At 41.8% G+C, this 12735-nt stretch overlaps 1 protein-coding gene across 8 annotated transcripts in view; it reads right to left on the bottom strand.

Annotated features, from left to right (window-relative positions):
• The window catches only part of LOC311118513 (butyrophilin subfamily 2 member A1-like), a 36570-nt gene extending 23835 nt beyond the window's left edge, over positions 1 to 12735 (bottom strand). For 4 of the 8 annotated variants that reach the window (XR_014611813.1, XR_014611814.1, XM_084193304.1 and 1 more), the window contains exons 1-4: positions 12647 to 12735; positions 7881 to 7955; positions 4308 to 4658; positions 3882 to 4163 (exon numbers count right to left, since the gene is read on the bottom strand). Coding sequence is in view for 6 of the 8 variants with exons in the window: in XM_084193304.1 (XP_084049430.1) it covers positions 3882 to 4163; positions 4308 to 4658; positions 7881 to 7950 (703 nt within the window). In the remaining 2 variants the exon portion in view is untranslated. Of the gene's footprint in view, positions 1 to 3881; positions 4164 to 4307; positions 4659 to 7880; positions 7974 to 12646 lie in introns of all 8 variants that reach the window. The other 4 variants (XM_084193305.1, XM_084193307.1, XM_084193308.1 and 1 more) reach the window with 2 other exon arrangements.

The raw sequence follows: 12735 nt of genomic DNA, 5'->3' as shown, positions 1-12735 counted from the left end.
TACCACACACATCATTACACATCAACAACAGGGTTTGGTACTAATACTACCACACATCATGGTCCTCTGTAGCTCAGCTGGTAGAGCACGGCGCTTGTAACGCCAGGGTAGTGGGTTCGATCCCCGGGACCACCCATACACAAAAATGTATGCACGCATGACTGTAAGTCGCTTTGGATAAAAGCGTCTGCTAAATGGCATATTATTATTATTATTATCATTACACATCAACATCAGGGTTTGGTACTAATACTACCAGTCATTATTACACATCAATAACAGGGTTTGGTAATAACACTACCACACATCATTACACATCAACAACAGGGTTTGGTACTAACATTACCACACATCATTACACATCAACAACAGGGTTTGGTACTAATACTACCACACACATCATTACACATCAACAACAGGGTTTGGTACTAATACTACCACACACATCATTACACATCAACAACAGGGTTTGGTACTAATACTACCACACACATCATTACACATCAACAACAGGGTTTGGAACTAACATTACCACACATCATTACACATCAACAACAGGGTTTGGTACTAATACTACCACACATCATTACACATCAACAACAGGGTTTGGTACTATACTACCACACACATCATTACACATCAACAACAGGGTTTGGAACTAACATTACCACACATCATTACACATCAACAACAGGGTTTGGTACTAATACTACCACACACATCATTACACATCAACAACAGTGTTTGGTACTAATACTACCACACACATCATTACACATCAACAACAGGGTTTGGTACTAATACTACCACACACATCATTACACATCAACATCAGGGTTTGGTACTAATACTACCACACACATCATTACACATCAACAACAGGGTTTGGTACTAATACTACCACACATCATGGTCCTCTGTAGCTCAGCTGGTAGAGCACGGCGCTTGTAACGCCAGGGTAGTGGGTTCGATCCCCGGGACCACCCATACACAAAAATGTATGCACGCATGACTGTAAGTCGCTTTGGATAAAAGCGTCTGCTAAATGGCATATTATTATTATTATTATCATTACACATCAACATCAGGGTTTGGTACTAATACTACCAGTCATTATTACACATCAATAACAGGGTTTGGTAATAACACTACCACACATCATTACACATCAACAACAGGGTTTGGTACTAACATTACCACACATCATTACACATCAACAACAGGGTTTGGTACTAATACTACCACACACATCATTACACATCAACAACAGGGTTTGGTACTAATACTACCACACACATCATTACACATCAACAACAGGGTTTGGTACTAATACTACCACACACATCATTACACATCAACAACAGGGTTTGGAACTAACATTACCACACATCATTACACATCAACAACAGGGTTTGGTACTAATACTACCACACATCATTACACATCAACAACAGGGTTTGGTACTATACTACCACACACATCATTACACATCAACAACAGGGTTTGGAACTAACATTACCACACATCATTACACATCAACAACAGGGTTTGGTACTAATATTACCACACACATCATTACACATCAACAACAAGGTTTGGTACTAATACTACCACACATCAACAACAGGGTTTGGTACTAATACTACCACACACATCATTACACATAAACAACAGGGTTTGGTACTAATACTACCACACATCATTACACATCAACAACAGGGTTTGGTACTAATGCTACCACACACATCATTACACATCAACAATAGGGTTTGGTACTAATACTACCACACATCATTACACATAAACAACAGGGTTTGTTACTAATACTACCACACACATCATTAGACATCAACAACAGGGTTTGGTACTAATACTACCACACACATCATTACACATCAACAACAGGGTTTGGTACTAATACCACCACACACATCATTACACATCAACAACCGGGTGTGGTACTAATACTACCACACATCATTACACATCAACAACAGGGTTTGGTACTAATACTACCACACATCATTAGACATCACCAACAGGGTTTGGTACTAATACTACCACACATCATTACACATCAACAACAGGGTTTGGTACTAATACTACCACACACATCATTACACATCAACATCAGGGTTTGGTACTAATACTACCACACATCATTACACATCAACAACAGGGTTTGGTACTAATACTACCACACACATCATTATACATCAACAACAGGGTTTGGTACTAACACTACCACACACATCATTACACATCAACAACAGGGTTTGGTACTAATACTACCACACATCATTACACATCAACAACAGGGTTTGGTACTAATACTACCACACATCAACAACAGGGTTTGGTACTAATACTACCACACATCATTACACATCAACATCAGGGTTTGGTACTAATACTACCACACATCATTACACATCAACAACAGGGTTTGGTACTAATACTACCACACACATCATTACACATCAACAACAGGGTTTGGTACTAATACTACCACACACATCATTACACATCAACAACATGGTTTGGTACTAATACTACCACACACATCATTACACATCAACAACAGGGTTTGGAACTAACATTACCACACATCATTACACATCAACAACAGGGTGTGGTACTAATACTACCACACACATCATTAGACATCAACAACAGGGTTTGGTACTAACACTACCACACACATCATTACACATCAACAACAGGGTTTGGTACTAATACTACCACACATCATTACACATCAACAACAGGGTTTGGTACTAATACTACCACACATCAACAACAGGGTTTGGTACTAATACTACCACACACATCATTACACATAAACAACAGGGTTTGGTACTAATACTACCACACATCATTACACATCAACAACAGGGTTTGGTACTAATGCTACCACACACATCATTACACATCAACAACAGGGTTTGGTACTAATACTACCACACACATCATTACACATCAACAACAGGGTTTGGTACTAATACTACCACACACATCATTACACATCAACAACAGGGTTTGGAACTAACATTACCACACATCATTACACATCAACAACAGGGTATGGTACTAATACTACCACACACATCATTAGACATCAACAACAGGGTTTGGTACTAACACTACCACACACATCATTACACATCAACAACAGGGTTTGGTACTAATACTACCACACATCATTACACATCAACAACAGGGGTTGGTACTAATACTACCACACATCAACAACAGGGTTTGGTACTAATACTACCACACACATCATTACACATAAACAACAGGGTTTGGTACTAATACTACCACACATCATTACACATCAACAACAGGGTTTGGTACTAATGCTACCACACACATCATTACACATCAACAACAGGGTTTGGTACTAATACTACCACACATCATTACACATAAACAACAGGGTTTGGTACTAATACTACCACACACATCATTAGACATCAACAACAGGGTTTGGTACTAATACTACCACACACATCATTACACATCAACAACAGGGTGTGGTACTAATACTACCACACACATCATTACACATCAACAACAGGGTTTGGTACTAATACTACCACACATCATTACACAACAACAACAGGGTTTGGTACTAATACTACCACACACATCATTACACATCAACAACAGGGTGTGGTACTAATACTACCACACACATCATTACACATCAACAACAGGGTTTGGTACTAATACTACCACACATCAGTGGAGTGTATCATAATAAACACTATCCTTTTGTATTGTTGTCTCAAAGCCTTTGGTTAAAACATATACTATACGTTAAAACATGAATGATTCCAGTGTTTCATGTCTAAATAATATTATGTTGTGGTACTCACTAGGGACGTGAACTATTGTCTCCTTCTTCTCATTGATCCGCCTCTGTTGGACTCTGCAGGTAAAGTGGTTGGCGTCAGTCTCCTGGACAATGACATGTTGTTTGACTGTGTAGAATCCCTTGAAGTCTCTGTGTGTCTCAGGAGGTCCAGCAGAGAGATGGACTCCTTTACTGTCCAGCCACACCAGCTCAGGCTCAGGGTGCCAGCCTTCAGATTCACACAGCAAACCCATCCCTCCCTCTCTGTGTCCCTCAATGGACACCACTGGCTTGGATCCTATAGCTACAGACACACAGATAGACTGGATGTTAACTGGTGACAGGCTGTGAACAAATAGACCCATACTGTATCCAGTAATATGAAGGAAAGAGGTGATGTCATTGTACTGTAGATAGATTATTACATTAACATGAAAATCAACCTCACCTTTAACGCGGACTTGAATAGTGAAATCATCATACCAGCTCAGTGCCTTAATAAAGCATTTGTAAGTTCCCTCATCAGTGCCTTGTACCCTGGTCAGTTTCAAAGAGGCGTTGCCCCTCCACAGATCCTCTTTAAACAGTGAAGTTCTTTCTCTATAGGAGGGAATCTGATCCTCTTGTATGATTCTGTGGTTTTGGTAACGATAGACACGCTCGTCTTTGAAGTCGAGGTTCAGCCAGTCCACTGTCATCTCCTCAGCACTGATGTTGGGTTTGATGTAACAGGGCAGAATGATGTCATCACCAGCCACAGCCAAAATGGGATGAGTTGGACCAAGGACCTTAAACCTCTCTGAAGAGAAGACAGACATTAAGGAGCATTTAGGACATTACCCATTACTAAAGAGACACAGACAGTCAAATGGAATTCATAGAAATGTGCCATTCAAAACATCCAAAGATCTAAGTAATAATGCACACACACGAACACACAAACACACACACAAACACACACACACACACACACACAAACACACACACACACACACACACACACACACACACACACACACACACACACACACACACACACACACACACACACACACACACACACACACACACACAAACACACACACACACAAACACACAAACACACACACACACACACACAAACACACACACACACACACAAAGGAAGCACTAGTTGCTGCATGAGTCACCAGACACAGAAGGAATTAGCACTGTAGTTACCAGACACAGAGGGAATTAGCACTGTAGTTACCAGACACAGAAGGAATTAGCACTGTAGTTACCAGACTCAGAGGGAATTAGCACTGTAGTTACCAGACACAGAAGGAATTAGCACTGTAGTTACCAGACTCAGAAGGAATTAGCACTGTAGTTACCAGACTCAGAAGGAATTAGCACTGTAGTTACCAGACTCAGAAGGAATTAGCACTGTAGTTACCAGACTCAGAGGGAATTAGCACTGTAGTTACCAGACTCAGAGGGAATTAGCACTGTAGTTACCAGACTCAGAGGGAATTAGCACTGTAGTTACCAGACTCAGAGGGAATTAGCACTGTAGTTACCAGACACAGAGGGAATTAGCACTGTAGTTACCAGACTCAGAAGGAATTAGCACTGTAGTTACCAGACTCAGGGGGAATTAGCACTGTAGTTACCAGACTCAGAGGGAATTAGCACTGTAGTTACCAGACACAGAGGGAATTAGCACTGTAGTTACCAGACTCAGATGGAATTAGCACTGTAGTTACCAGACTCAGAAGGAATTAGCACTGTAGTTACCAGACTCAGAAGGAATTAGCACTGTAGTTACCAGACACAGAGGGAATTAGCACTGTAGTTACCAGACTCAGAGGGAATTAGCACTGTAGTTACCAGACTCAGGGGGAATTAGCACTGTAGTTACCAGACTCAGAGGGAATTAGCACTGTAGTTACCAGACTCAGAGGGAATTAGCACTGTAGTTACCAGACACAGAGGGAATTAGCACTGTAGTTACCAGACTCAGAGGGAATTAGCACTGTAGTTACCAGACACAGAGGGAATTAGCACTGTAGTTACCAGACTCAGAGGGAATTAGCACTGTAGTTACCAGACTCAGAGGGAATTAGCACTGTAGTTACCAGACTCAGAGGGAATTAGCACTGTAGTTACCAGACTCAGAGGGAATTAGCACTGTAGTTACCAGACTCAGAGGGAATTAGCACTGTAGTTACCAGACTCAGAGGGAATTAGCACTGTAGTTACCAGACTCAGAGGGAATTAGCACTGTAGTTACCAGACACAGAGGGAATTAGCACTGTAGTTACCAGACTCAGAGGGAATTAGCACTGTAGTTACCAGACTCAGAGGGAATTAGCACTGTAGTTACCAGACTCAGAGGGAATTAGCACTGTAGTTACCAGACTCAGAGGGAATTAGCACTGTAGTTTCCAGACTCAGAGGGAATTAGCACTGTAGTTACAAGACTCAGAGGGAATTAGCACTGTAGTTACCAGACTCAGAGGGAATTAGCACTGTAGTTACCAGACTCAGAAGGAATTAGCACTGTAGTTACCAGACTCAGAAGGAATTAGCACTGTAGTTACCAGACTCAGAGGGAATTAGCACTGTAGTTACCAGACTCAGAGGGAATTAGCACTGTAGTTACCAGACTCAGAGGGAATTAGCACTGTAGTTACCAGACTCAGAAGGAATTAGCACTGTAGTTACCAGACACAGAAGGAATTAGCACTGTAGTTACCAGACTCAGAGGGAATTAGCACTGTAGTTACCAGACTCAGAGGGAATTAGCACTGTAGTTACCAGACTCAGAGGGAATTAGCACTGTAGTTACCAGACTCAGAAGGAATTAGCACTGTAGTTACCAGACTCAGAGGGAATTAGCACTGTAGTTACCAGTCTCAGAGGGAATTAGCACTGTAGTTACCAGACTCAGAAGGAATTAGCACTGTAGTTACCAGACTCAGAGGGAATTAGCACTGTAGTTACCAGACTCAGAAGGAATTAGCACTGTAGTTACCAGACTCAGAGGGAATTAGCACTGTAGTTACCAGACACAGAGGGAATTAGCACTGTAGTTACCAGACTCAGAGGGAATTAGCACTGTAGTTTCCAGACTCAGAGGGAATTAGCACTGTAGTTACCAGACACAGAGGGAATTAGCCCTGTAGTTACCAGACTCAGAAGGAATTAGCACTGTAGTTACCAGACTCAGAGGGAATTAGCACTGTAGTTACCAGACTCAGAGGGAATTAGCACTGTAGTTACCAGACTCAGAGGGAATTAGCACTGTAGTTACCAGACTCAGAAGGAATTAGCACTGTAGTTACCAGACTCAGAAGGAATTAGCACTGTAGTTACCAGACACAGAAGGAATTAGCACTGTAGTTACCAGACACAGAGGGAATTAGCCCTGTAGTTACCAGACTCAGAAGGAATTAGCACTGTAGTTACCAGACTCAGAGGGAATTAGCACTGTAGTTACCAGACTCAGAGGGAATTAGCACTGTAGTTACCAGACTCAGAGGGAATTAGCACTGTAGTTACCAGACTCAGAAGGAATTAGCACTGTAGTTACCAGACTCAGAAGGAATTAGCACTGTAGTTACCAGACTCAGAAGGAATTAGCACTGTAGTTACCAGACACAGAAGGAATTAGCACTGTAGTTACCAGACTCAGAAGGAATTAGCACTGTAGTTACCAGACTCAGAAGGAATTAGCACTGTAGTTACCAGACTCAGAAGGAATTAGCACTGTAGTTACCAGACTCAGATGGAATTAGCACTGTAGTTACCAGACTCAGAGGGAATTAGCACTGTAGTTACCACACACAGAGGGAATTAGCACTGTAGTTACCAGACACAGAAGGAATTAGCACTGTAGTTACCAGACTCAGAGGGAATTAGCACTGTAGTTACCAGACTCAGAGGGAATTAGCACTGTAGTTACCAGACTCAGAGGGAATTAGCACTGTAGTTACCAGACTCAGAAGGAATTAGCACTGTAGTTACCACACACAGAGGGAATTAGCACTGTAGTTACCAGACTCAGAGTGTGAACTGTGGAGGAGAAGCAGGAGGGTCACAAACAGACTGTCTGGTCCAGTCTCCATTATTCCTGAAAGAGACAATTGGTCTAACAAATAAATATAAATTATAAAGATCAGAACCAGATATCAACCAATAGACCTTCAGTAGCTTACTATGGCTCCTTTCAGTTAAAACCAATAGACCTTCAGTAGCTTACTATGGCTCCTTTCAGTTAAAACCAATAGATTAGACTATAGTCTGACTGAATATTGGTAGTGTAAAAACTATTGGTCGCTAAATCCGGAGAAATTACGGACCATGTAAAAAACTGTTGGTCACTAAATCTGTCTAGAAGGACCATGTAAAAACAGTTGGCTGGTATGCCCTCACCCGTATGAGCTCTCTTTTAAAACACACATTGAAAAACTGCCAAAAAAGCTGAGAATTAGGATTTATTTTATAGAAATAAATCCTGCTGGCATCCCAAGTGGCGCACCGTTCTTAGGCACTGCATTTCAGTGCAGTACATGGCCCCGTCCATCGTCTCTTTGATGTGGTGAAGTTGTCCTGTCCCCTTAGCAGAAAAACACCCCCAAAGCATAATGTTTCCACCTCCATGTTTGACGGTGGGGATGGTGTTCTTGGGGTCATAGGCAGCATTCCTCCTCCTCTAAACCCGGCGAGTTGAGTTGATGCCAAAGAGCTCGATTTTGGTCTCATCCGACAACAACACTTTCACCCAGTTCTCCTCTGAATCATTCAGATGTTCATTGGCAAACTTCAGACGGCCCTGTATATGTGCTTTCTTGAGCAGGGGGACCTTGTGGGCGCTGCAGGATTTCAGGCCTTCACGGCGTAGTGTGTTATCAATTGTTTTCTTGGTGACTATGGTCCCAGCTGCCTTGAGATCATTGACAAGATCCTCCCGTGTAGTTCTGGGCTGATTCCTCACCGTTCTAATGTTCATTGCAACTCCACGAGGTGAGATCTTGCATGGAGCCCAAGGCCGAGGGAGATTAACAGCTATTTTGTGTTTCTTCCATTTACAAATAATCGCACCAACTGTTGTCACCTTCTCACCAAGCTGCTTGGCGATAGTCTTGTAGCCCATTCCAACCTTGTGTAGGTCTACAATCTTGTCCCTGACATCCTTGGAGAGCTCTTTGGTCTTGGCCATGGTGGAGAGTTTGGAATCTGATTGATTGATTGCTTCTGTGGACAGGTGTCTTTTATATCGGTAACAAACTGAGATTAGGAGCGCTCCCTTTAAGAGTGTGCTCCTAATCTCAGCTCGTTACCTGTATAAAAGACACCTGGGAGCCAGAAATCTTTCTGATTGAGAGGGGGTAAAATACTTATTTCCCTCATTAAAATGCAAATCAATTTATAACATTTTTTACATGCGTTTTTCTGGATTTTTGTGTTGTTATTCTTTCTCTCACTGTTCAAATAAACCTACCATTAAAATTATAGACTGATCATGTCTTTGTCAGTGGGCAAACGTACAAAATCAGCAGGGAATCAAATACTTTTTTCCCTCACTGTACTTATAACTGATTGGTTTGGTTCTGTCCTCTATAGTGCTGTCCAGTTAGAACATGATGATGAGGTCCATCACTGTACTCCTGATAGTCACCACCTCACAGACACAGCTGTTTCCATTTGAGGATGTTTAAATGATTTTGGTAATCTGAATGACTTGGAATCTTATTGTTGTGGTTCTATAACAGAAAGATATGCACACATGTAAACAGTATTAGTTAAGGGTTATAACTATACAATATTTAAGTGATAATGCCTGAGAAGCGGTGTTATCACTTTTATACAACGGGTTACCAACATATTCAAATAATGATTTACATATTTTCATTAAAAACGTTTTTTAAAATTAATTTATTAATACTATTTCATCCTCCCACAAGATATAGTCCCGACACAAATCTAGGGTTGCTAGAGACGTGACCCAGTCGTTCAGTCTTTTTGTTCTGTATCTATGGACGCGACCCAGTCGTTCAGTCTTTTTGTTCTGTATCTATGGACGCGACCCAGTCGTTCAGTCTTTTTGTTCTGTATCTATGGACGCGACCCAGTCGTTCAGTCTTTTTGTTCTGTATCTATGGACGCGACCCAGTCATTCAGTCTTTTTGTTCTGTATCTATTGACGCGACCCAGTCATTCAGTCTTTTTGTTCTGTATCTATTGACGCGACCCAGTCATTCAGTCTTTTTGTTCTGTATCTATGGACGCGACCCAGTCGTTCGTTCTAAATGTTCCATTGCCATACTGGCTGGCAACGTTCTTATCCCTTGCTTGCTAGCTAGCCAACTATGGCTAACTTAAAGTCACGTCAAAAAGTGCAGCCAGAATAACAGCAAAGGAGATGCATTTGCATTTGTTTAAGCTGTTTTCTAGTGACATTTATTTGGATGCATCCATAACAATGAGCTAATGAGGCGCGATCTCGCCTGGCATAGAAAATGTGCTCTCTCGTCAAGACACTGTTGTTCAGAGAGGCTAGCCAAGAACACAGCTACAGTAACACAATCACTTCAAACTGAAGCTGGAAAGACTGGTAATTAGCTGGGCTTCGTTGTACCTTTTTTCAAAAAAGATTTGTTGTTGTATATATCCATAAAAATGATGCCAGCTGATGTATTATTTCGACTGGCTGAGAAACGCTGCCTGCCTGTCTGTCTCGTCCCGACTCCCGACATGTTCAATACTATGGGACAGCAGGAGATCGAATGTCATTATTGGAACAATGTTGCAAATGACAGACAGCAAGGTTTATACAAATCTCCGCTGTTGAAAACAAAATGTTAGTCTAAAAGAAATGTGAGATAATGTCTAGACGCTTTTTATAGTGGAGATCAAGTTTATAAATTGCCAGGCTGGGCTGATGAGACAGTGGATTGCACAGTCAGATAGAACAGAGTAAATAGACATTTTAACATCATAAATTTAGCCTGTGGCAACTTGTGGAATAGACACCGGTTGGAATGTGGTTTTGACCAATCAGCATTAAGGATTAGACCGGTTGGAATGCAGTTTTAACCAATCAGCATTCAGGATTAGACCCACCCATTGTATAAACATGTATGTACATGAATAAATGGCAAATGGCCTTACACTACTTATAACAGGGTTATAAACACAGCATCAATATAAACATTAACTTAAACATTCACCTCTTGGAGAGAGAGAGAAACAAATGACTTGGATTGACAGTGTCAAGATGTATGGCACCCTCTCTCTCCAGCCTTGTGTTAGAATCTGCCAGGCTGAGATCTGATCAGATCTGCCCTGTCACCACAGGGAAGTAAAGGAACCTCTCTCTCAACGTGATCAAGACAAAGGAGATGATTGGGAACTACAGGAAAAAGAAGAGGACCAAGCACGCCCCCATTCTCATCGACGGGGCTCTAGTGGAGCAGGTTGAGAGCTTCAAGTTCCAGTTTCAAACCGGTTACTCAACCCTGCACCTTAGAGGCTGCTGCCCCATATACATAGATATGGAATCACTGGTCACTTTAATAATGGAACACTAGTCACTTTAATAATGTTTACATACTGCTTTACTCATTTCATATGTATATACTGTATTATAAACTGGGTGGTTCGAGCCCTGAATGCTGATTGGCTGACACTGTGGTATATAAGACCCTATACCACAGGTATGACAAAACATTTATTTTTACTGTTCTAATTATGTTGTAAATCAGTTTATAATAGCAATAAGGTACCTCAGTTGCTTCATGCGTCAGAACAGCCTTTAGCCATGGTATATCGGCCATATATCACACCTCCTCTGGCCTTATTGCTTAATTTTATTCCACTGTATTGTAGTCAATGTCACTCCGATATTGCTCGTCCTAATATTTATATATTTCTTAATTCCATTACATTTACATTACATTTACATGTAGGTCATTTAGCAGACGCTCTTATCCAGAGCGACTTACAAATTGGTGCATTCACCTTATAGCCAGTGGGATAACCACTTTACAATATGTTTTATTTATTTTCTATGTATTTTTATTTTTTCTTTGGGATGGGGTAATGGGGGGTAGAAGGATTACTTTATCCTATCCCAGGTATTCCTTAAAGAGGTGGGGTTTCAAGTGTCTCCGGAAGGTGGTGAGTGACTCCGCTGTCCTGGCGTCGTGAGGGAGCTTGTTCCACCATTGGGGTGCCAGAGCAGCGAACAGTTTTGACTGGGCTGAGCGGGAACTGTGCTTCCGCAGAGGTAGGGGGGCAAGCAGGCCAGAGGTGGATGAACGCAATGCCCTCGTTTGGGTGTAGGGACTGATCAGAGCCTGAAGGTACGGAGGTGCCGTTCCCCTCACAGCTCCGTAGGCAGGGCACCATGGTCTTGTAGCAGATGCGAGCTTCAAGCCAGTGAAGTGTGCGGAGGAGCGGGGTGACGTGAGAAAACTTGGGAAGGTTGAACACCAGACGGGCTGCGGCATTCTGGATGAGTTGTAGGGGTTTAATGGCACAGGCAGGGAGCCCAGCCAACAGTGAGTTGCAGTAATCCAGACGGGAGATTATTTGACTTTTAGATTTGTGTGTATTGTTGCGAATTGTTAGATACTACTGCACTGTTGGAGCTAGGAACACAAGCACTTCGCTACACCCGCAATAACATCTGCTAAATATGTGTATGTGACCAATACAATTTGATTTGACTGAAACTTATCAAAGTAACATGAAGTAATTAGAGGTAATTATCTATTACTACACAGCATGTAAAAAAAAACAATAACCCCCCCAACTTACATTTCGATGCACGCACAACATTCAGACATGTGACAATAAAAAGTCCTCAGAAACATGCGTCCTCTCCCTTCAGACGACGATACCACTCT

The sequence above is a fragment of the Coregonus lavaretus genome (assembly GCF_964263955.1).
Source record: "Coregonus lavaretus genome assembly, contig: HAP1_SCAFFOLD_231, whole genome shotgun sequence".
NCBI lineage: Eukaryota > Metazoa > Chordata > Actinopteri > Salmoniformes > Salmonidae > Coregonus > Coregonus lavaretus.
This window is presented reverse-complemented; position numbering and strand designations above follow the sequence as displayed.